The sequence below is a fragment of the Syngnathoides biaculeatus genome, chromosome 10 (assembly GCF_019802595.1).
Source record: "Syngnathoides biaculeatus isolate LvHL_M chromosome 10, ASM1980259v1, whole genome shotgun sequence".
Lineage (NCBI taxonomy): Eukaryota > Metazoa > Chordata > Actinopteri > Syngnathiformes > Syngnathidae > Syngnathoides > Syngnathoides biaculeatus.
The window spans coordinates 12,590,237-12,617,284 of NC_084649.1; the positions used below are offsets into that span (position 1 = coordinate 12,590,237).

General features: G+C 41.3%; 1 protein-coding gene across 3 annotated transcripts in view; it reads right to left on the reverse strand.

The window, feature by feature from the left end:
- Positions 1-728: 728 nt before the first annotated feature.
- LOC133508161 (growth/differentiation factor 11-like) overlaps positions 729-27,048 on the reverse strand; it is a 31,796-nt gene continuing 5,476 nt past the window's right edge. For 2 of the 3 annotated variants that reach the window (XM_061833969.1, XM_061833967.1), the window contains 2 exons: positions 6,870-7,243; positions 729-3,713 (listed from right to left, as the gene is read on the reverse strand). In XM_061833969.1, coding sequence (XP_061689953.1) covers positions 3,333-3,713; positions 6,870-7,243 — 755 coding nt within the window. In that variant the 3' untranslated portion in view covers positions 729-3,332. The remainder of the gene's footprint in view (positions 3,714-6,869; positions 7,244-27,048) is intronic. The other variant, XM_061833968.1, reaches the window with a different exon arrangement.

The following is a 27,048-nucleotide window of genomic DNA, read 5'->3' on the forward strand; positions in this document are numbered from 1 at the left end:
AATAAAAGAGTTCATAATAGTACCTTTTTTTGTACCAAAAAAAAATGTGTTACAGGTTGATGTTTTAAATCAGTAGTGAATCACATTAACAGGGTGTTATAACTATTGGAAAAACATACCAGATACTATTTTCGAAAATAGTTTTGACAAGCTAAATTTATCCATAATGTTTCCCCACATTTCTTTTTAGCCCGACAATACTGATCCCATACTTTTTGCCCTTGAAGACCTAAATACCACTACGCTCCAGACCTTCTAAATCAAAAGTTTGCATTTTGATGAAGTTGGAGTAATAAATGATGTGACGTTCATGCCTATGTGCACATTAAATAAAACAAACAAAAACAATATCACAAACAATTTACTGAACATGTACTCACCCATATATTTGACGATCTTACCTTTGTTTGGTTGGGTGGATTCTCCACTTTAAAATTGACACTGTGAAAATGAGAACCGCAAGTAGCCATCAGTTTCATCAAAACAGGATTCGGAACCGGACACGACACACACACAACACGATGTCTTGTATTTACTTCTCACCATGTGCCTGTTGGACCCAGTAAAGAAACAACTTTAATTGTGGACACTTAGAAATCAGTGGGTAGAATACTGTCACGTCCAGAGGTTAGCCGCGACAATTATGCTAACATTAGCATGTAAAAATCTGGTTGACTCAACTGAAATAATACCAAGGAGTAAACCACAAATCCCGTAAGCTAAATAAATGATTTATTGTACAAAAGAAAAACGACAGTGAACAACAAAGGCAAAAATAACATTTGAACAGTTACTCATATGCACAACAATTAAACTACAATGTTGGGGTGATTTATTTAAAACTACACAAAGAATGAAGGAATGAAAAACATTAGAAGCGGTGAACCTGTCCAAGACATCATAAATGTCAACATTTGGGTTGTTATTTACATAGAGGCTTTTTTTTTCTTTTACTCTCATATATTTTTATGAAAACACTCGCACACATACTAGTATACAAAGACAAAATTTCAAAATGGCTCGAGCAATAGTCGGGCACAGCTAATCCCATCTTCTGACCACAGAAACATCAAAAATTCTGTCAATAAATTCATCCCAGCCTGAGAGTACGGGGACCCTGTGGTTTACTTCTACTCTTTTTGGGGGCCATGAGTGTTCATTTGCACATTTGATTTCTTTTTTTTTTGCTGAAACGCTAAAGTGAGGTAGACAGATTTCGTGATTCCTTTTAATAAATATAGACAATTGATCAGTTGAATCTTTTCCGACCACAGCCCCGAACAGCGTTTTCCTCCCTTTGAAATATTCTAGCATAATTCCTGCGATAACAACACAAGTTACACCACACAACATGTCGTCCTCTACTTTGGCTAACGATCCCTGGATACTCCCCCCATTCTTACATGGGTGCGTTCAACAAAGGTGAATCCGACTGTAAAGTCTCGCTAACTTTGCAGTGGAGTAGGCGGGCGGACCATTTCTAGTTAAAGCATTCTGTATTCATCGAGCTGGACTTTTACTACGCACGTGACTTATCGCTCAACATTTGGAAAGGGGGCCTTTCAGGCCGCTGGCACGGGACAGGACGTCCGGGTTCCAGAATGGATCGAATGTATGTGTGAAGTGGACAGGTCCCCGCTTCGGACAAAAGCCAGGACACATGTGATGGTGTCAAACAACGAGTGATAACCTTGCTAGTTTCTCTGCACGGTTCCTAAACAGAAGCTTGAAAAGTTTCTTTGAGGCTAACCCTGTCCAAGCTCGCACACACGCACACACACCAAAAAAAAAAAAAAAAAAAAAAAACACTTTACCTCCTCATGCCATAGTGCAAAATTTATTGTTGGTAAGGTAGAGTGCCCCCCCAAAAGGTTTTCTATGCCTTTTTCTTTTAATATATACATATATCATTTATATATAATAATGTCAGAAGGCTCTTCCTTTATCCAACAGCATAGTGCTTTCGTTTACAACAATCGGACATCTCTGAAAGGACATCCAGGAGACACACTTTGAGCTTGCTAATCTCTACTGTATTTAAGCACTAACGACAGCAATTCTTCATGACGAGAATGATCTTGGAAGATGGGGGCGGGGGGTGTAGAAAATATCATTTTCTAAATAGGGGATAGTGTTTTTAAGTTGGATTTCCTTTGGATTTCATCATCGCTTGCTAATGGTAAACGAAGCACCTTAATGACATGTGATCACTGCGCTCATGTATTAGAATTACTGCCAATTAGTTGTTTGAACATAACTTTTTTGTTTACTTACATCTGATCATATTTTTTTGCATGCTAAGCTTCCTAATGAACAAAAAAAAGCCTCAAATTAGTCATATCCTGGCCCAATGTTGACCTAAAGTGCAAAGTTATTAGCTGAATATAGTGATCGTTGTGGTCCAATAAAAGTAGGGATGCAAATAATTTAGAAAAAGAAATAATACAAAAATTATAGTGTAAGTCCATATTACAGTCTTTTGCTAATTCCTTGTATCATTCATAACTTGAAGGTACCCGTTCAACAAGGTAAAAATTCACTTAAGATCAATATTAGACCAGCATATGCATCCTTTTGGCCTTATTTTGCATTTGGAGTAACTACTTTAGTGGAAATAGTTGTACCATCTACTCTCGCCGTTGCTTTTGGGAGTTTTTACAAGACTCCAAATAAAACAATCAAAGCAGCAGTGAAAAGGGGTTTGTGGATCTGCGAGAATGTCACACTAAGGTGTTATAGATGAAGGGTTTGGTTTTGGATCTCCTCAAAACGTTTCTCGATATCTGTAAAAAAAAAAAAAACAACAACAACAACAAAAAACCCCACAATGAACTGGATTTCGATGAGTTAATTGTGGATTCTGGTTGAATTATTTGACCATCACCCCCAACCCCCGCTTTTTTTTTTTTTGTAGATCAATCACGAGTATGAGTGTTTGTAAACTAAAAACGTCGGACTGAAAATGGTTGAGTCTCCTGTCATCTCCCTCCACTAACATGGACATTTAACAAAGATAGCATTAAAAAACACAACAACAGAAATAAAACGTAGGTTTCGCTCATTCTCCGAAGCCGCGCCACACATTTACTCAATGTACTGTATTTCCATCACTTGGTCCCTTTTTGATTCCAATTTCATACAGAACTTTTTACAAGTTAGAATCATTTAAATTTCCGGAAATGGAAACCTTTGTGTGTTTTGTTTTTTCTTTTCTCTTTTTTTTTTTTAAATCTGGTGCCAAGGAATGGGTTCTGGTGCCAGGGGACACCTCCATTCACGTTTGGGGTGGTTTGATGGAATGATGAACGTAGAAGCGCTTGTCGTCCCGCAGTCTAAGAGCAGCCACATCGATCCACCACCATCCCGGGAATCTTGCCGTGGATAATTTGCTGCTTATCGTTGAAGTAGAGCATGTTAATGGGCGACATCTTGGTAGGTGTGCAGCAGGGTCCTGCCGAGCCCCGGGGGTTGGCGTGCTGCACCAGGTGAGTGTGCGGGTACTTCTGCATAAACATGTACTCGCACTGGCCAGAGCAATAGTTGGCTTTGTAGCGCTTGGGCGCGATGATCCAGTCCCAGCCGAAGGCCTCGAAGTCCACCGTCAGAGGGTAGCGACAGCAGCGAGACTCGGTGGAGTGCTCGTCGCAGTCGAGGCCCAGGTTTCTTCGAGAACGTTTGGTCGTCTCCAGGACTTTCACTTCCAGGAACGGCTGCTGGAAACACGGGGCAGAGGGAGAGGAAGGGGTGGTTATAAAGGAGGGGACAGATGGATGGGGGATCGGAGCAAGTGACAATGAGAAAAGGCCAGCATCAAAGAACACCGTTGTACATATACTGTCGTACTGGGGAGCCCAGACTTTTTTACCCCAAGATCTACTTTTCAAGCAGCCAGCCTCTCACAAGCTACCGACGATGGTGGGTGGGGAAGAAGAAGATGATAATGATGCTCCCAAACGTTTTAAGGTTAATGTTAATTTGCCTCCTATATTTAAAATAGAGAATTAGCTTTTTTTGCACTGTAAATGTAATTTTAACATTACACACCATCTCATCCTGCACTTTCTACTTTGGCTTCAGACCAGACCTTTACCAATCGGGACTTTTTCTTCAATTATTCACATACTCCGACAGTCATTGCATCTTAAAACAACAGAATTTCTCTTTTAACTTTCTCCATTAATATCGAAAGTAAATATAAGCAACATGTCTAGCTCGTCTTTGCTCTACGTTGTCCAGACTGTGTTGCTACCTAAAGCAGCGGTGGTGGACGCTGTCATTATATACATTGATGGGCTGCGTAAGTACTTTAACATTTGTAATTATGAGTGTACATCTATAAGAGCGCGGGGAGGGGTGTAAGGTAAACTTGGGAAAAGAGAATGGTCTATCCAGAGAGTCCTTACTCTGGTTTAACTCATATTTTCATTACAACTAGCAGTGGGCTTCTGACCTTTGCAGCCCGCCATAATTTGTAATAATTGAGAAGGGCGCGCCACAGGGTTCTTCCCTTTGGCCATTACTTTTCTCTATTTATCAAAGATCGGTTTAAAATAGTATGCAAATGACATTCGTATTTATCGTTCCAAATCAGACATCTTAAAAACTCTGTGGCTATTATAGACAGACTTCAACTCAATAAAAACACAGTTTAATGAAAATATGTTGGTTCTGGTGCTTCTTCTTTACGCTTACTCTTTCCCTTAAGAGCAAATTATCTATCTTTGCTGGTTATCTGCTATGATGAATCTCCCCGGACAAAGTCGAGGAATACAAATATCTGGGCCTTTCTCAGTCTCATATTGACTCAGTCGTGCAGAAGATATAATGCAACTTGAGAAAACTTTCCCATTCTATCACTTGTTTTACCCTCCAAATTAGGAAATGCATCACAATTATCACACCCTATCATAACTACTATTTCCTATTCTAGATTGCTCAGATCTAACAGGGTAACAGAAGACTCAAATCTTTAGAATCAGAATCAGCTTTAATGGTGGTTCATACTTTTGAAGTTGTTTATAACTGTGTCACTATATTTGTCCTGATATGACACTGATATGATGCGATACTGACATGGCACATCAAGTTTTAGTTTATCTTGAAAGGCTTTGTTTTACATTTTTTCTCAGTGCTTCAACTAATATCCTGTTATTTGCAAACTAAGCTTTGCTTAATTTCCTCCTTGATTGGGTGGTGACCTGTTCTGGTGTACCCCGCCTCTCACCCGAGGATAGCTCGGACAGGCGTCAGCACGCCTGGACCATCTTGAGGATAAGCGGTACAGAAAATGGATGGATGGATTTTGAACGTCAAATTATTTGAATTCCGAATCCACAAATAATAATGGCCACGAATGAGTGATTTTTCTGCAAAGCCTGCCCCCTTTCTTCAGTTATTCCAGCTGGAAAAAAACAAAAAAGTTGGCATGATACATGAAGAAGAAGACACAAACTGAAAAGCCACAAGGGTGAAACCACTTTTGGCCCTGAGGGTCTCTGTTGTTGAAACAAAAGTGTCAGAGGATCGTGGAAATGTTTTTCTTCCTTTGCTTATTTGATTTTGCCTTTGTTTTGGATCTTCTGCTTTTTTTACTTCAAGAATAATACCAGACACTGCTGTGTAGGCCGAGATCAGCGCTTTCTCGGCCAAGACACCAGAGATGACCCCTGATACGTGACCCAAACAAGCACTTGGCAAATATTTGGTGGAGTCGATTCTTCACTGTGAAAACCATGTCCATGCTCGTTAAAGAAAAAAAATTTTTTTTTATTCAAACCACTGCTTTTATGGAGATGGTTACCTTTCCTGACTGCATTCTTGAACTAACTTTTTTCTGTTTGCTCTTTATTGCGGGCCTTATTTAGCATAACAGATCTGCTCATTTCACTTTCAGTTTTGATTTCAGATTTTACATCTGCAAAGACTGGTGTTTCTGGCCACTTGGGGGCAGTAAGAACAAGTTACAATCATAACAGCCATCACTTAGGTGTACAAGCATTATTTATAGGAATAGACTAGTCGCAAGATGACTCCAACAAGTTATGGTTCAGCACAGTCATTCATTTTTTATTTTATTTACTTTTTGGTTCAACAATAAATGGATTCTGAGTGTGGATTAAACCTTATTGGAAACTCATTGAAATATTTACATACTTCGCATCTATTGTTATAATATAATTTATTTTTATATCATTTACATTAGATTCTTTTGTATTGCTCATAAAAATGTAATTTGTTGTCGTGAACGTTGTTGGCCAATTGCCTTGGGAAAATCACATGGTTCTACGAATTTATGGTTTCAATTTTGATTGCTATGACTAAATACAGTTTTTAGTTCCATAACATGGTGGCAAATTCAAGGCCGGGGGCCAGATATCATTACTTTATGTGGCCTGCAAAAATAAATCATGTATGTCTGCTTTCATAATTCTTGCTGAAATCTGTACCAATAATCAAAATAAATGACTACATTGAGATATTTTAAGCATTTCTGGTAACCAGAGCCCTTTTTACAGTAACTTGAACAATAGTTGTTGTCCTTGACTTCTAATTAGTCACCCACCAATTTGTTACGTACAGTATACGTAAAAATATGAGGAAGTGATTAAATTAATAAGCTGCCCCTCTAAGGGAAACTGTAACTATAATGTGGTCCGCGACAAAAATAAGTTTGACACCCCTGCTCTATAAAATGCACATAAGTTGACATATGAACAGAGTGGCTATAAATTTCAAAGGGTCATCAGTGTTTGCACCAATATTATGTTGCCGTCTCTGTTTTTTAAATGGTTTTAAATTAAGACTCAAGCTCTGTATAAGAACGTTTGAAAGGGATCGCTTGTCCCCGGGACAGGTCTGAGGGTCCTTACCAGCCCCTCCTCCCCGGGTCGCAGCGAGGTAACGGCCAGGTCATTGCCGCTTTCATCAAAAGCGTTGATGTCGATTCCCCAGTTGGTGTGGGGCTGTTTGAACCAGTTCTGCAACACGTGCTTGAAGTCAATACTTTGCCAGTGTCCCACCCTGGAGTTGAGCTCTATCTTCAACGAACGTATGCGGATGTGGCGGCTGCCCTGTTCCGTCACGGGCTTGAGCCGCAGGATCTGCAGGTAGACGGTGGAGGTCTGCTGCAGTGGTCGCAAGTACACCCACAGTTGGGCCTTCAGAACCTTGGTGAACATGAGTTTGGGGCTGAACTTGAAGAAGCAGCAACTCGGTTTTCCATTCACTTGCACCAGAGGCTCCGCTGTGAAAGAGAGAGAGATCACAGTTGTTAACTTACATTACAGCGCACAATCATATAAAATATGATAAGAATATAAATATATGAAATAGAATTTCATATGAAATTGTAGGGTGTTTAACATTTAAACTTATATGTGTCATGCCACAACAGGTTGGCGGTCTTCCTATGTAGGCTGTGAATATCCAGCATCACTAAGAGTTAATGACATGATTTATGAATAGCCAACTTACACACTTATAACTGAAATATGTGCATAGTACATACTGTACATATTTATTTATACAAACATGATATAAAATGACAGCACGGTGTACAACTGGTTAGCACATCTGTCTCACAGTTCTGAGCACTCGGGTTCCAAAGTAAGTTTGTCTGCAAAAGGCAATAAAAAAAAAAAAAAAAAAGAGAAAGAAGCAAAATAAGTGAGATGTGGTTGTAAAAATATACAGTTCCTTGTGAAAGTATTTAGCCCCCTTGAACTTTTCAGTCTTTCTCCACATTTCAGACTTCAAACATAAAGATATAAAATCTCTTTTTTTTTTTGTCAAGAATAAACAACAAGTGGGACACAGTCGTGAAGTGGAATGAAATTTATTGGATATTTTAAACTTTTTTAACAAATAAAAACCTGAAAAGTGGAGTGTGCGATATTATTCTGCCCCCTTGCATTAATACTTTGTAGTGCCACCTTTTGCTACAATTACAGCTGCAAGTTGCTTGGGGTATGTCTCAGTTTTTCACATGGAGAGACTGAAATTCTTGCCCATTCTTCCTTGCAAAACAGCTCAAGCTCAGTGAGGTTGGATGGAGAGCCTTTGTGAACAGCAGTCTTCAGCTCTGCCCACAGATTCTCGATTGGATTCAGGTCTGGACTTTGACTTGGCCATTCTAACACATGGATATGTTTATTTGTGAACCATTCCATTGTAGATTTGGCTTTGTGTTTTGGATCATTGTCCTGTTGGAAGATATATGTCCATCCCAGTCTCAGGTCTTTTGCAGACTCCAACAGTTTTTCTTCCAGAATGGTCCTGTATTTGGCTTCATTCATCTTCCCATCAATTTGAACCATCTTCCTTGTCCCTGCTGAAGAAAAGCAGGTCCAAACCATGATGCTGCCACCACCATGTTTGACAGTGGGGAGGGTGTGTTCAGTGTGACTGCTTTTGCACCAAACATACCATTTTGTATTGTGATCAGTCTTCTCCTTGTTCGAGGTGAAAGTTTAGAGGGACGGCCAGGTCTTGGTGGATTTGCAGTGGCCTGATACTCCTTCCATTTCAACATGATTGGTTGCACAGTGCCCCTTGAGATGTTTAAATCTTGGGAAATCTTGTTGTATCCAAATCCGGCTTTAAACCTCTCCACAGCAGTTTGTCCGACCTGCCGCGTGTGTTCCTTGGTCTTCATCTTTAAACAGAACCCTGAGCCTATCACAGAGCAGGTGCATTTATACAGAGACTTGATTACACACAGGTGGATTCTATTTATTATCATCAGTCAACATGGGATCATTCAGAGATCGCACAGTTTTTATCTTTCTCAACCCCAACACTTAATATAGAGCAGACTGACATTCTCTAAGACATTCGAAACGATCCATCGAGCAACTGCATATTACAGTTTTTCCAAGAACTACATCACACTTTGGGATTTTTCTAAATTTTTCAGTCCTGTTTGCCACCATTATAAAAATCCTTATTCAGAACCAAAACAAGAGCACTAAGCTGAGAATCTTTAAAACAGTGTTTGCTCAAAGATCATAATTAATCATTAATGTGTTACGTTCACAAATCAGATCTTGACACAGAGCACAAGTAAAAGAAAACATGTTTGCTTTTGAAACGCTTTTATCTTTACTCACAAGAAACTGGCAAGACAAATGTTGTTTCTAATTTGTAAATTTTTTTGGGACTACCTAAAAAAGCTCTATATAAAACCAATTTAGGATACATTTGCTGCCGTCTGAATGGTTGTCAGGTGCGTTGCAATCATTGGGGGTTCGGATGGCACAACCCCCCACACAGACTTTTTCCACACTCAGACCTAAAACCGTTGCAGGCCATGTCGATTGTTATCTTGGGGGCCTGGGGGCTCCACTGATGGGACTTTACACAGGGCGCCATTAAGGCCAACACTGCCACTGTGCACAAGTCACAAAAAGAGCCAAAGGATGCCACGACAGACATTGCATCAAAGCGCTATCCAACTGACCTGGAGAGGGCCTATTTGCATACTATGATATGCTGGCTTTTAAACAGCAAGACAATGACGTCACAACACACTCTTTAAAGTACTATGTCCAAGTCTCCGACAGGATTCCTCAGATGTCACACCATTGCAGCTCACAGCACCTACGTGGGAACACATGGTATCTGGGTTTGTTATGATATGCTGTGACATTTTATTAAGCAGCATTCCCTCAATCTATGCATCCATTCATTTCTTTAATAAGCACCTTATGCTTATGGTTGTGGGTTAGTTGCAGACTATCCCAGCTGAATTGAGGGGAGAGGCGGTTAACATCCTTGACTGTTCGCTAGCCATTTGCAACCAAGCAGCATTTTTGTGCTCATGTCAGTTCTGCCAATGGCATTTCTCGGCAATTAATTTAAATATTGAAATTCATATTTTTAAACATTATTTTACAGTAATTAACTTCTACCTTGTCTTAACGTTTCTTGAAAGCAGTGTTCTCGCTTGACATATTTGAACATGTTAAAAGAGCAATAATTTGCCCTCAACGCCGCATTTTTATCTGAAAATGAAAATATGGGCTAAGTCATTTGTTGATGGGTAGAAAAAAATTAACGTGTTTGCAAAATATGTCCATCCATCCATTTTCTTTGCCGCTTATCCTCACAAGGGTCGCGGGGCGTGCTGGAGCCTATCCCAGCTGTCAACGGACAGGAGTCGGGGTAGACCCTGAACTGGCTCCCAGCCAGTCGCAGGGCACATTGAGACAAACAGCTCCACTCACAATCACACCTAGGGGCAAGTTACACTCTCCAATTAATGTTGCATGTTTTTAGGATGTGGGAGGAAACCGGAGTACCCCGGAGAAAACCCACGCAGGGACGGGGAGAACATGCAAACTCCACACAGGAGAGGCCGGGATCGAACCTGGGACCTCAGAACAGTGAGGCCAACGCTTTCCAGCTGATATACCGTGCCGCCTCCAAAATTTGTAAAATAATTCTTTAAATTGTATGATGTATAACTATTTCCATATATACATTTTTGGGAATGTACAGTGTGTTTAAAATTGCTTCTCTTACTCATTTTAGAAATTGTATTACGATAAATCAAGCAACCTTTTCTTTAATATGTATTTTAAAATGACAAATAATAAAATAAATTACATAACTACTCAAAACATTGTAATTAATTAATATGAGTGAAAATTGTTTGAATTAAATACAAGCCATATTTTTCTCACCCCTGAGCAAAAGTATTGTGTACTGAAGTCCTGTGAGCTACTAATTTTTTAACACCAAATACTTAGGAGTTCCCCCAAAAAATCTACCTTTTTTTGGAAGAAGATCAAATGTGACCTCAAGAATAACAATAATACATAATAAGTAATTACGCAGTAATTGTGTCACACTGCCTCAAAAGCCTCTAAGTACATCAACCTTGTCCTGCTCACATTGCATGCATATATCTTGGAATGTTATCATATGATATACTGGATTTAAAATGCCACATTTCATAACCAAGCCATTGAATTGTATTCTAGCTCATCCTTTCTCATTAGAATTCACATGCAATTGCAAAAAAAAAAACATTTTTGCTCCAGTATAGATATATAATTTTTTTAACACACGACTAATTTGGAAAATTTGAGACTTGACAAATTGTTGTCTTAATAGCCCAATTGACTGAGTCAAATTGGAACATCTTTAGAAAACAACAATTTAATGTTTGTGGATTACCATGACCCGAATGATTGAGAATCCCCACTGACATGAAGAAAAAACAACCTTTAGCAAGCACGGAGGCATTTTTACACATTATGGCATTAACTTAAAAATGGATTAAGCTATTATGGTGTTAAACTCATGAAATCCGTATTCAAGTGAAGTGAGAAAGATTACACATTATGTTGGTCACATGCTGTAGTACACTAATCAACAAAGTGACACCACAACTCCACACAAGTTGTTCTTAATAGATTACTGTGACAGTAACAGCACTGTGACTTCTTGCACTTGCCAGTCTCAGTGTGTGAACACACCAACAGTTGTGTCAACAAAGTCCGCCCCCAAACCCTCCATCATCTCACATCATAGTTTGGATTTCATCAGTAGCAGGTCTCGCACAATACATGTCAGAAATAAAGTAGCTGTGATTTATGTGAACTGCGTTATTTTACATAATGTTAAAATGACTTGGATGGCTTCTCGCTCGCCCCCACATCTCAGTTGCTTATATATGCATGCATGCTATGCAAACGGTCTGTCTTTTTGTCTTCATCAACTGAGTTGGGTTACAATAGTGTTTACATGAGGGCTGCGGAGGAAAAAAAAGATCTATTTGCATATTAAAACAAGAATCAGTGATGGTGGCCAGTGGCCAGATGGTAACCTTAGAGTCCCTTGGGTCACTCATAATGAAATAGTCCACCCCGACATTAAAACTGGCAAAATTACATTTCCCCCCCCTTCTATAACAGCTATGCTTACGAGCAAATCTACTTTGGCCTTGGATTACGGTGCATGTCAAAGAACATGAGGTGTCAGATGAAATTGGCAGATTTATTCCCGTCATGATCCCCTCGTGTTTTTCGGCAATTGGCACCACATGTCAAATGTGCTCAGCGGTTCATTTACATAGATCTCCATCTGATATAATGACATCCATCCATTGCATTCATACATTCATTTCCATGTAAAGTGTTCATGTATTAAGGGAAATTTATTCCGCAGCTATCATATCGCGCGAACAGAGGACAATGGGATATTTCATCTGTCCATTTGGTCTGAACACATTTGACACCAATACCAGACATATTTGAATAAACTGTCACGTACTGTCTTTTGTTTGGCAATGGACTGTTGTCGCATCAAGAAAAGACAAACTGTGCATGGACTTGTCAATCATTGCTCAGTCGGAGGTTGCTCAGGCAACCTGCAAATGCTTCCTGGGTCAAAAGGTTATTTGGCACCTCAGCATAGTTAAGAAATGGGATCAGGGGTCAAAACTGTCAGCCTTTTTACATCTCAGGGGTGCTGGGGAGGGGTGACACGTAATAGCCAGATTGAGTTTGAAGGTCAAGGTCGACCCAGTGGTAATGCTAATATGTCTTTTTCACAACACGCCTTTTCAACGGAGAATCTTTGAGAGTTGGTGGCGCACGACTCTGGCCAATAGGTCTCCGCTTGTTTTTGTGTTGATGAGGGTGTACACAATCTGGCCACTAGTACACGGTTTGTCAAACATCAGCTAACCAGGAGAGAACACTGCACCTTTTTGTTTTTCCACACTAAGCAAGAGTCATAATTGAATTAAGCGCATGAACTCAGTGACGTACAGAAGGGCTGTCCGTGAGAAGAGTCCAGGCCACTGTTGAATAAGGCCAAGACGGGAGAGCGACATGGTCCGTCAGCAGGATGCATCCAGGCCCAGTCATTAGTGTGTGGAAATAATAGTGTCTCACGCTGGACAAACAATATGGTCCTTTTCCGTGGGTTGGTGAGGTCACTGCAATTGACTTGTTTGCTCATCACCACGGAAGTGCGAATGAAGGATTCTGAGGTTTGTTGGGGGTTTATTTGATGATGATGAGTTGTTGTTTTTGATCGATGAAGGTGGCAACGCTTCGCTTTTGTTGACCTCGTGGAGAAGAGGGCAAACAAAGCTCCGAACGCTGCAGAGGTGTAATTGCCCATTTTCTTGAGTTATTCTCGGGGTGGCGTAATCTGAGAGGCACGAGTCAATTAGTTGGGACCATTATTAAACACACATGCCCAACATATGAGCAATGTCAAGGCAAACAATGACTTCATTGATGAATTCAATTTGTGCCTTTATAGATGCTGTAACTGCTCTAGTAGGAGGAGGGGGAGGAGGAAGAGGGGCAGGAGGAGGAGGAGGAGGAAGAGAAATGCCTCCAGCTTTATTACACAGCACATTTGAGAAGAGTGTTTCACTTGGGGAAAGCCAACGAGTTTCGCTTGTAAAGCACAGAAACCCAGTGGGAGACTTGAGGCCTTAAAGATCTGGTTCTGGTGCCAGGGGCGATTCTAGCATCACATATTTAGGGGTCCCGGGTTTCATTTTGGGAGAGCGCTGGAGGGGTGCTTTATCAGCGCCCAAAAATGGGCTAGAAAGGGTTATGCCAGTCTCTAAGATATACAGGAGTACCTAGGCTTTAATATGATGACATGCACATGAGACTACAACTAACCTCAGTCATTCCAATTTAAACGGAGGACATTGGTAAGGTTTGACCACCTAATTTAATTTCTACAAACGTGAGCTAACTAATACCAGACAACATAAAAAGTGTTCTACGATTAAATGCACCAAAATGAGGATTGCAAATAACAGTAGTTTTTTGGTGTCAGGTGGTGGAAAAGCGATCCTGCAGAGTTTGCTTTGCTCAGTGCGTGAGAAGAGACGAGAGTTGTGGCAGCACAAACTTTAGGCTATTTCACTATGACTATGCGCCTGCTCAGTGATCACAATGGCCTGAGCATCAGACAGTTCCTATCTGAGAAGAACATCATCTTGCTGGAGCGACCTCCGTACTTAGCCGATCTGGCTCCTCTTTTTTGCCTGTTTCATGAGCTCAATGTACTGTTTTGAAGATCTGGAGGACATCAAGATGTCTGTGACGACAGAGGTGCAGAAAACCGTGCAGCACTGAAAAGCTGGGAAAATTAGTTACCGTAATTTCCGCCCTAGAAGCTGCGACTTTTTTCACACGCTTTGAACCCTGCGGTTTGTAAGGTTATCTGGGTAATTTGTGCATTTTTTTCTAACGGCTGCAAAGGGGCACTCGAGCGGAAAAGGTAAGAATGAGACCAGTAGACTATATGTACCGAGGAAGTGACTTTTACCGGCCCTGTTAGCACTATGCTAGCGTTAGTGCTGTGCTAGCGTGTTGCTTCTCTGTTACTGCCGTGTCTAAGTGATATTTACCGGTAAGTTTTATGTTAACCGGCCCTGTACGCGTTACTGCGAGCGCGGCGCTAGTGTTAGCACTGTGTTAGCGCTGTGCTAGCGTTAAACGCTCTCTGTATACCGTCTTTGTAAATATCTCGTGTTTCAACGTGGGCACTTGTGTCTTTGACACAGCGGCGGCGTATATATATATGTACCAAATGGTATTTCCTTTACAAACTTACTCTGTGAGGCTTGTAGGTGCGCTCTGTAAGACGGGAATTACGGTAGACTCCAGAGGAGTTACTTTGAAGGGGAAAAGCTGCATTTTTTACAGTAGACCCAACTATTCGCGAGGGATAGGGACCAAGCTGGAATGGAATAGCGAAAATGGACAGATAATTGACACACACATATACACACACACACACACACACACACACACACACACACACACACACATAAGACAATATAAACTGCCAATAAATTGCTGTTTCTGGGGTTGTTTCACCCCAAATTAGGAAACAAAAAGAAAAAAAAAGAAAAACATTGAAAAGGAATGTTGAAAAAAATATTTTTTTAAATTAGCAAATTGGTGAATTTGCAGGTGCTACACCACGAGTATACATGGGTCCACTGTAGTTTGAATTTCAAATTAAAACTGAAACATTTTTTATGACATTGGTTCTGGAATTTTTCTGACACATATTGTACAATACAACCAAAGAACAATAATAATGAAAAAAATACTTTATAACAGGGGTGCTACATTGATGTTAATAGTGCTCCAACAAAAAGTACATCAACATGAGCATTACCTTCTTCTTAAAAGCCAATTTTACAAAGACATATAGGCAACTACTGACCTGGCATGCATAGCGTAACATTTCTCGTAACAATAAGATGTTTCGAACCTTTTACAAAATGCTAACAAGAAAAATTTCCTTGCTCAATCTCACGTCCCTTAAACTATAGCAGTCCTTTGACTTCGTATAATGTCAAAACGTCAAGAAAAGTATTAACAGATGCTGGGTTTTTTTTTCTCCAAAGGAAACAGCCTTGTTCGCCTTTCCTACCCATGTTTCATTACAACAGCAGCTTATTTCCCCACGGAATAATTGCAAAATACGCGGCGCATGAATTTTACTGCCGAAGCGCAGCAGGCCTGCAGGTAAGCCTATCAAGCATCTGGTTGATTCCCTGGGTACCTGTGACACACAGTTCGCCCACAGCCAAGTAATGGAAGACATATACAATATAAGGGTTTATTCTGCAAGGTGTCCATTTTAATATGGGAGACACGACATTTATAGAGCCTTAACTAATCACACGCAGTTACTTTGCGGTAGACCTGAGCTCGTAAACTGTTAAAAACGTATAGTTAAGCGATGTTAAGCGGCAGCTATACAATAAAAATCATTACAAGTGCAGCCTTGAAAGTCTAAACTGTATTTCATATGTTTTATGGCATTCTTCCCTTCTCTATTTAACACTAAAGAAGGCAGCTCCAGGGCAACTTCTGGAACTTCACTTATCGTAAAGATAAGGATTGGGCCTGGAGGTGGCCCAGTACCATTACAGAGTGCTGGTTTGACACATCTGCAAATCATCATGCACCTTCGAAAGAAAGGACTTTGTTTAAAATGATATGCCATTGTGTTCATTGTAATTTTATGTATCAAAAATACTAGTGGTATCAGTACACGGTATTGGTATCTGTAGGTAGTCAAGCGTGTGTACCGTAATTTCCAGCCTATATGCCGCAACTTTGTTCACATGCTTTCAACGCTGCGGCTTATGAGGTGATGCGATAAATTTGTGCATTTTTTTCCAACGGCCGCAAGGGGCACTCGAGCAGAAAAGGTAAGAGTGAGACGGTGGAATCAATGTAGCGAGGAAGTGACTGTTACATGTATGTTTTTTTTTAACCGGCCCTGTTAGCGCTGAGCTACCGAGTTGCTACTGTGTAGCTGCCACGGCTGTTTTTTTTTTTTTTTTTTTTTTTACCGGTATGTTTTTTTTAACACCCCTGTTCGTGCTACCGTGTTGTTGCTATGTTAAACTAAGCTAAGGTATTAAAACTTCGAAAACTTTTTCTGTGTAGCATCTTTCTTTGTAAATAGAATAGTGAATAGTATAGTAAATAGAATATAATAATATAGTAAATAGAATAGTGTTTCAATGTGGGCTGTGGCTTTTACACAGGTGCAGCTTATATATGTATGAAATGGTATTTCCTTTACAAATGTACTGGGTGAGACTTATAAGCAGGTGCCCTCTGTAGGCCGGAAATTACGGTACTTTTTCTGGTATGTATTGAATGTCCCTAAAGTTGTATTGAATGTCCCTAATTCTGCTCATGGCCGGATTGTGTAGTGAGTAAGGCCAAAGGAACTATGGTAAAGCAATAGGGAGTGATAAAGTTTCATGATGGCTGCACATTTGTAACTTTTTATTCAGCAAATAAAATTATTTTTACTATTGCATTCACTCCTTGTTAATGACAGTTTATGAAGACAATATTTTCTATACATTATCCCATCCAGGTGAAACAACAGAGCAAAATGGTCATTCATTGTTAATATCCAAATGGACAGCACATCATAGTATAAATCTAGATAAGGTTATTTGTATATGTATGTATAATATATATATATATATATGTATATATATATATATATATATATATATATATATAATTTCTATAATAATTTCTATATATATTTTTCCCTTAATGGGAAATGCAAATGGGCCATTTTGTGGCGAGTGTGTTTGGCAGCCGTCATGTTAAATAAATGTGACTCCAGGGTATCCCCACGCACCTCAGCATATTAATCATCGTGACACGTTCACGACCCTTCTAATAAGACAGGGGCCATGGTGTACCCCCCCCCCCCCCCCAAACATCCCATCCCCACCACAGCCCCACTCCCTCTTTGTCTCTCGGCCAGTCCCAAGGGAGAGAAGAAGGTGGTGGGGGAGGCCTGGCTTGAGCCGCGAGTGGAGGTGGGTGGTGGGGCGGGATGGGGTGAGGATGGGGGTGGGGGGGGGGTCGTAGTGTGAAGTTAGACCCCCTCATTCAGAAGCCCTCCCTTGGGACAACGGCAGGCACAAGACTCCTATTAGGACTGAGCACAGTAGCCCCCCAGGAGCAACAAAAGACACCTCCTAATGCTCCCTGTTCTAGCTGAGTGCACACAAACAGAGAGAAACACGGAACAACACATAAACAGACAACATCCACGACTACAGCCGACTCCAAAGTGAGTTCAAATGACTCCTAAGGTCATTGTTTATCGTGCCTGTTTTAGATGGGTTTCATTTTGAGGCACAGCACAGGGACTTCTCCTGCAGGACTTCAGGGGGTTGGAGGGACAATTTTGTTTTTGGGGGGTGAGGGGTTGGGGGGTGCAGAGAACTGCAATAAGGTGGACAGCTGGACAGCAGAAAGCACACTACTCTCACCGCCTGTGTTTTGTTGTGAGGCATTAATGTCAGTCACTGCTCTGTTTCCCAAACTTTTTACAGATACTGTACTGGAAAAGTCTCTCTCTCTCTCTCTCTCTCTCCTCTCTCTCTCTCTCTCTCTCTCTCTCTCTCTCTCTCTCTCTATATATATATATATATATATATATATATATATATATATATATGGAAAATGAAACAAAAACAAAATCATTCTTCAGATTACTTTGGATGCTTTACAAATGACCAAATTCGTACACAGTATTGCATGTAAGTATATTGAATACATACAAATCTGGTTTGAGGTTTTGGGCCATTTATGTCTCTTCTCGGTAGTGTTCCAAATCACATTTCAAAGAATAATCAAAACGTGAAAATTTCAGTCAACTATACATTTACAAAACTGGATAAGCCAATACGGACATAGATTGAGGAATTTTGGACAGGCATATGTTGTCAAAATGTACGGCAATAGTACTTCTTTTTCATGAAAAACTTTTTGACATAACATCCTAATTGTATCTCAGAATTTACAAGAACGACTGCACCTCCAAGCACCCAGCTGTTAAACCCCAGAAGTTTTCAGATGATACCACAGTCATTGGACTCATCAAAGACGGTAACGAGTCAGCACATCGACAGGAAGTGATGAAACTGGATCTATGGTATGACACACAACCTGGACCTGAATGCACTGAAGACTGTAGAGATGACTGTGGACTTGAGGAGCCATCCCTCACCACAGCTGCCTTTCATGCTCTCCAATTGCCTTGTGTCAACTGTCTAGATCTTCAAAGTCCTGGGAATTACAGTTTCTCAGGACCTAAAGTGAGCGACTAACATCAAGTCCATCGTTAAAAAAATCCCAGCACAGTATGTACTTTCTGTGGCTTCTGAGGAAGCACGGCCTGTCACAGGAGCTGTTAAGACACTTCTAACAGTCATCGAATCAGTACTGTGTAGTTCCATCATAGTCTAGTTTGGTGCTGCTAGAGAAAAGGACAAAGTCTAACTGCAAAACAGTCAGAACTGTTGAAAGGATTGTCTGTACCCACCTCTCACCTTTGAGGACCAGAACTAAGACAATCCATCCATTATCTGAGCTGCTTACCCTCACAAGGTTTGCAGGAGTGCTGGAGCCTATCCCAGCTACCTTCACACAAGGAGCGGAATGACACAGAAACAAATAAATATTGGCATTCGTATTCACACCTAGGGGCAATTTAGAGTCTCGGATGAATGCGCGTTTTGGGGCTGCAGGAGGAAACCAGAGTGCCTGGAGAAAACACACACAGGTACGGGAAAAACATGCAAACTCCACAGAGGCGGGGCCAGGATTCCACCCCCGGTCATCAGAACTGTCAGGCAGACGCTCTAACCAGTCACCCACCGTGCCGTCTGGAAGGAAGGCAAGATCATGCAAAATCCTCTCGGACCCTCAACATCCTTTTCCAGCTCCTTCAATTGGGTAGACACTACCAAACAATGCAAACTAAAACAAGCAGACATTCCAACAGCTTTTTCCCTCTCTGAACTAACTTCTGAAACAGCTAACTTACAATTCAAATATAACATGCTGCCAATTTCTTATTGTGCCTTTGTTGTCCTTTTTCTGCTGGGCTAATTACACTGTTATGCTATATTATACAATATTATATCTATTATTACATATATTAAAATATTACATATATAACCTATCCACTCACTGTGGTAGTTTCACCATGCTGCACTATTTGCTTATCTGTTATCTGTTCTTGAGCAATCATCCAACCATCTGTACCACTTCCACAATCGACTGGGGAGTACGTATCTGCAACATTTTCACAATCAGCATTGTCCCAGATTATTGCGCTACTAGTCATACATTTCTTCGTGTCTTGCTGCCCTTTGCACAATGGTCATTGTATTGGACTATTGTTCTATCAGGCATGCAAACTGATCTAATTGCGAGAGGACTGGGTATCGCTTTGTACAACTGTCAAAAAAAAAAAAAAAAAATAAAATGTACTGTCATTGCCTGATTACTAGAAACCTTTTAGAGCTCTGTGACTGTTCTCGTAGTGTTTCAAAAGTACTCTCTATCAATTGATGGTCTGTTGTTGCACTAGAGCGACTCCAACTACCGGAGACAAATTCCTTGTGTGTTTTTGACTAACCTGGCAAAATAATGATGATTCTGATTCTGATTTGTAACAGCATACTCTTGCCATCATGGGCCCAGCAACCCCAGAGACAGTAAGAGCTGTGGTCACCCACCAAGGCACCCGCATTGGGACACAGGACAAAAGTTGAGAAAATCATGGACTCATTCAACAGCCTCTCACAACAAGTATCCCTCATTTCTTCCCAAGTGCTCGCCGTGCTCGCCTTGAGTATTTCTTCTGACCGTGGAGCCTCCGATCAATCCAACCTCCTGTACGAGCCTCATGTTCCTCCAGTCGAACCATACTCCAGGGACCTAGGTTCATGCAGCCAATTCCTCTGAAATTGCTCCCTAGTATTCAATATGCAACCATTGACCTACCTTACTGAACATTCCAAGGTCACATTTGTCACCAACCTCCGACGCGGAAAAGCTGCTAAATGGGCAACCGCGCTGTCATAATTCAATCCCAGTACTCACATGATTTGACTTGTTTTCCATTGAACTTAAAAAGGTCTTCAACTACTCCTTTCAGGCCAGGGAAGCCACTCGACAACTCCTTACAATCACTCAAGGCTCTACTTCTGTGGTGTCCTATTCTGTTGAATTTAGAAATCTTGCGGGTGAGTATGGGTGGCATGACGCCGGGCTATAGAGTATTGTTTGAGAAGCTTTCAGAGCAACTCTCGAACAAGCTCACAGCTAGTTCCTGACTCGAGGACCTACTTTTATTGTCTATCTCCCCAGACAATTGTTTGTGGGAAAGGTGAAGAAAGAGGGTTGCAAGAGCTCACAGATTAGTATCCTCCACAGGCACAGCATCGCTAGAAATTCTGCTTTATCGTGAACAACCGACCGCCTCATCACTCATGGATGGGACCACGAACCCATGCAACTCGACAACACTAAATTAGATCCTCAGGAATGTCAGTGCTGTTCCGATCAAAGATTGTGTATCGATTGTGGACAACCGGGCCACTTCATTGCCACATGCTCCATCAGGCCAAAAGACCATGCTTACCACGAACCGAGAGCAACGTGATGAGCGGAACCTCGCTGATCTCTCCCACCCGCATGACCTTCATCACATGACTCCGGCCTGGATAATAGTTTTATTCTTGAGGGTTTAGCACGTCAGCTCCAACTCCCTCGCAAACCCCTCCCTTCACCAACAAAGGTCACAAACCTAGATGGCCGACTCATCTCCCCTATCACCCACCAAGTAGCTCTGTTTACACTACACATCTCAAGTAATCACCATGAAACCATTTAGCTTTTTGTTATTCCTTCTCCCGAGACTCCATTAGTCCTTGGCTCATAAACCACAACCCCACCATCGATTGGACCCGTCTATTGATCACCGGGTGAAGTCCACAATGCCATTCGTATTCTCTGATTTCTGCCATCCCACCCTCCAGCAAACCTCAACCACACTGGTTGACCTCTCCTGGGTGCCGGAAGAATATCATAACCTCTCTCCTGTTTTCAGCAAATATCATGCCATTACACTATACCCCCTCACCGCTCTTATGAGCGATCGATCTCCTGCTGGGAGCCCCTCTCGGCCTCGCTGTTCTGCCACACCGCCAAGCTCTTCCACCTGATCACGCAACCTTTTCCTGCACATTCCTTGTCCTGACGGTCCAACATCACGCCTTGGATATCCCACTCTAAACTCTATTTAAATAAACCATTCACCACAACTTCTACCTCCATCTGCCTCTGGGTCCAATCAACCCTGATAAGGATGTATTGTGACATTTGAAGTGAAGGGAAATATGAAATGTTTGCATTTGTATTAAGCCTACTGTACTCTGATACCCCTAACGTACAATGACTTGCCAGTAATCACCTAACTAGTAAATTAGGTCTATGTGTCTTGTTTAATTACACAAGTTATGTGAAGGCTTCAGTCATTTCTTAGAGAACACCAGGGAATGAACAACAATACTATGAAGCTGAAGGAAGACACCTTAAGGGTCACGAATAAAGCTGTGGAGAAGTGAAAAGTAGTTAGGTTATTAAAAAAAAATAATCCCAAGGAGCACCATTCAATCCATAATCCAAAAATGAAAAACATGATGGCACAATTGCAAATCTATCAAGACATGGCTGCCACCTAACTTGACAGCAAACATAAGGAGAAGGTGCGTTGTAAAGCTGAGACCAGACTTGAATGTTTGAGCTAAATGCAAAGAGCTCTGTGTGGCGAAAAACTAACACTGCTCATGACCCTGAACACACCATCCCCACTGTGAAACAAGGTGCTGGCGAAATCATGCTGTGGGTAGTCTTTTCTTTAGCACGCAAAGGGAACCTGGTCAGAGTTGAAAGGATGATAGATAGAGCTAAATAAAGGACAATCCTGGAAGAATGGAATGGTTTTTAAAAATAAAATAAATAAAGAAATTAGTAGGTTAATTGAAGAGTCTAAATTGTCCATAGGTGTGAATGTGAGTATGAATAAATCGCCTGCACTTGGCTAGCAGCCCATCTTGGTTGAAATTGGACTCACCTATGTGGAGTTTGCATGTTGTCCCTGTGCCTGCATGAGTTTTCTGTGAGTACACCAGTTTCCTCCCACATCACAAAAACATGCAAGCTAGCCTAATTGAGGACTCCAAATTGCCTGTTGGCATGAATGTGAGAGCAAACGGTTGTTTGTTTATACAGTATGTGCCCTGCGATTGGCTGGGGACCAGTTCAGGGTGTACTCCGCCTCTTGCCCGAAGATAGCTTGGATAGGCTCCAGCACGCCCGCAACCCCAGTGAGGATAAGCGATATGGAAAATGAATAGATGGATGCATGATGTAGGCTACACAAGTGAACATTTCAGTGGGAAGGTGTTAATTATTATATAGAATAGGCCATGATTTAATCGTGGAACAATACATTTACATCCAAGGCCAATAACTTTCAACTTGATCCACATAGTAATTAAAAGAAAAAACAGCTGGTGGAAATGTGGACTAAATTCTCAAGTTAAATGTAAAACTTTATAAGGATTTCCTCACATGACCAAAGGGTCAAGCAGGTGTTTTATTATTTTTGTATGCCTGATTTTTTTTCCTCCTTTACTGGTTGAAGATATCGATACAACACAAAACCATTCCCTTTATGAGCTTTATTAAAGTGTACTTTACAATGTATAAGTCAAACTCCTTGAAGAATAATTGGCCAATACATCTCCGTAATGTTCATAACGGAGCTTAGACGGTGATGCAGTACAGCAAAAAGCCACGCTCCTTTGCTGCTGAAATGGAGCTAATTAAATTTTCATGTGAAAAAAGTGAGCTAATCTACTGTTGATTGTGCTTCCTTCCGACACTTTGCTCCCTCCCCTTGGACGATCCAGCATTATGCCCGCGTTGCATTTCCCCCTCTTAAACGCCTCTTAGTTTTAATGGATTCCACCATAAACTGATGGCTTGCCCATACGACCACACAGAGGCTGAACGCATCCATCAACAATAATCCCTCAATGATCTCCATTTTATCTTCTCACTCCTCCTCCCACCCCCCTCTTCAGCCATGTCGCCTCACAGGGCTTAATTACTGCTCCAAAGTAATTATTTCCTTTATTAGTGAAACGAAACATCTGTTTCGAGTCTCTTTAAGTGTACCTATAAAACCCTTCCATGATTTCAGTCCCTTTAGGATAGAGCTGGGATGCTTGTCGCTCCCCGCGGACTCACAGCCTTCATTCTTCCACCCCCTTTCGTACGCACAGCATGAGTCAAGATGCACCTAACTCCATCGCACGCTCCCAAAATGTTCCGCAGAAGAGATGAGCAGCACAAACAAAGCCCAACATTTCTCTTTTGCCCCTCAGTGATACGGTACCACCGAAATGTAATTATGAGTGTGTCCTGATTATGATTAATATTTTTGTTTATGTGTGCGTTAAAGGCCAAGGCAATATAGCAGAAGAAAGCCGCCTATAGTAGCTGGTGCAGAGAAGCGTGGGAATAGAGTAAGGAGGGTGGAGGGAGTGAGATTCCAGAGGTCCTGGGGAAATTTTGTCCCTGTATTAATAGACTTTGGTCCCTTTGAAATTTTATTAGCCATAAAGTTGACAGTATGTTGTGCAATTTCAACAGTCCTGCAGACCTTTCTTGACTTTTTACTTCTTTTTAAACAAACCGGTCATGCCCCGGTGACCGAGCAATTCAACAGCAATCTTCCCCTCGGAGCTCTTCTATTCACAACACAAGGCGAACAAGTGTCATCGTCAAACTGAGACCTATGTGGAATAAATAAATCTATAAAAACCTCACATAGTCACCGACTTGCCGCAAATAGTTACCAGTGAGTTGAAGACAGAGAGTCCGGCTTATGCTGCTCTGTCCTTTTAGCGCTCTCCCTCTTAATTTTTATGGTTCCTGCACCTTCAGGAAATGACCCTTTTATAGGGTCAACACTATAAAAGACTTGTTTTTTTTTTGTGGGAGTGTTTGGTGGATGTGTGTGTGGTGGGGGATAAGTGTTCAAGTTACTACCGGTTCGTCTTTGCAGCCAGAGAAAGAGACCTGATGAGGTTAATAGTCTCCTCTTCAATATATCACATAGCTGTGAACTCTGTGACCCTTTTTGTCAATAGGAGAACTTTTCTCTTGAGTGTGTGTGCGACTGTCTGTGTGCGCGCATCGGTGTCCTCGAGAATCCATGTGTGTTGACACCAGTCCAACATTGTATGTTGATGTATTTCTATGAATTCCACGTACAGACCACTCACACAACCACTCCCACCTGTGGTTGGACTGAATGTACCTGTTACATAAATTAACATACTGCCTATTAATTGTCACACTGGACAGCAGGTATACAAATATTTGACAATGGTAAAGTTTGAAAATGTAATGAATGTGATGCTAAATATAAATACGCTCACTGCACTCTGTGCACTGTCCAATTTAATTATTTTCAAATTGCTCTGCACAGCTACAAAATCAGCAGCCCTTTCTCATATTTAGAAGCTCTTTAAAATGAAAAAATGTAAAATCATGGAAACAGACAGAATATTTACAGCAACCAATATCTCATTCCACAAATGTGTTGCATCTCTTCTAAAACTGCTCATGTGGCTCGACATTGTCAGGAAAAGGTTTTCTCGGTTCCTTAATGTTGTACACTGTTGTACTATTTTCAGAACCAACCACCTGCAGGTGTGCTCCACAGATGTATCAGTCTAGTGGGGTGCAAAAATAACGTATTTTAGGGTACTGTGAGCAAAAAGGCACCATTGGCATTTATTTACTTTTTCCAAGGTACGCCGTTTTGTTAAAGACCCTACAGTGTTCACAATTGAACCCCTAAAACAAGTACCGTCCATGATTAGAAAGGTACATAATTGGTCCAAAGTTGCAAAAAAAGGTATCGCATCTGTACTATTTTGTGAACAGTAGTAGTGAAAACCCACAAGTACCATTATTAGAACAGCATTTTTTTAAAAGCATGTTGATTATTACTACACTGATAACAGGCCTATCCTTATGTCAAACAAGAAACATATGGGGTCAAATCCCCCCACTACACTTCGAGTTAAATCACCTTCATGCCAACATAGTAATTACACAATCAACCTCACAGTATAATCATTGCCAATGACAACGCCGTCCTCTTTGAACTACTCTAAACATCACCGGTTAGGGATGAAATGTACAGCAGCGTCCCCTCCAGAGCATCCTGTATGGAGGTGGATGATTTAGTACAGTAAGGGCCAGAACATGATATAAATAGCCGTACTTTTCCATGAAATTTCATAGTAATTAGCCACTCCGAAGCGTGGACTTTGTAAACCCCCACTGCGGCACCCACACGTACCTTGAGTGAATACTAAGAGGCAACTCTGGCACAGGTCCGCTTCAGTATGTACTGCGTGAACCCACACGGCCATCAAAGGGAGCGAGCATAACCGGGAAAGGGTGATTGGGTTCGACGTGCGCGCGGAACAGTATCGTGTTTGAAGTCCTTCTTCAATCACAGAAAGAAAGACCGAAAAGGAAGGCCCTTCTAATCCCTATAGGCGAGAGAAAGATGCACTCCTCACAACTCTTCTATGGGTAACAATTGAGGCTTGAGGGATGAAAAAGGAGGTAAGGTGGGGGCAGGTGGTGTGAGGGAGAAGCAGCAGATGATGAAAACTGCCGCCAGCATGAAGCAAGTACTGAAATATGACAGATACAGCAGATATGTCATGCATACGAGCGACCCCAAAACAACAAGGAAGCAAATGTATGTCATGACATCAGAGGAAACAAAGAACAACAACAATCTATTGCTGTGACATATTTGAATGGGCTTTTGGAGTTTCTCCCCTTCTTGTTTATTGTATTATTCCCCCAAAATGTGGTCACTGTTACTCTATATGCCCACCCATCAACTGCCCCCTGATAGCTGGGATATGCTTCGACACTTCCGTCACCCTAGTGAGGATAAGCGGCTCCAAAAATGGATGAATCACTGTCTACTGTTTTTAAATGTGCTTGATTAGTTTAGCAAAGTGTTACACAAGGCACAACTCATTCTATGCAAAAACATGTTGTCACTTATTGAAATGTCAAACTGGAAGCCACACACCTCACAATAAGAACCAGGTTCTCCCAAGCAGTGGAGAAATTTAATTATGAGAATAAAATCTGTGACATCTGATGGGGAGCTGAAGCCTATTTAGTGAAGGGCAGTTTATACTCTTGACTGGTCGCGAGTCAATAAACATGCGACGTCGGCCATAAAACAGGGCACAAAAGAGACGCAGCCATTCCTACCCTCACTGAGGCTGCACGGAACCCGTGGCCTCTGCGTGGAAGTCCGGCCAGTGAACCACCACACTCACTTTGGGACATTTTTTCAGATCAGCATTGAAATTTTCAAAACTACTTGCTCAAGCGTCACATTACTGTGTCACTCACTTGTCCACATAAAATATATTTCACATTTCTTGCCAATGCTTTAGTACCGCCATGCAAATGATGATATGCACTTATGTTTTTCTGCCATTATAAATACCTTATGTTGTCTATCCATTTTTTTAACTGCTTATCCTCACTATTGCGTAGCCGGTGTGCTGATGCCTATCTCAGAAGTTTA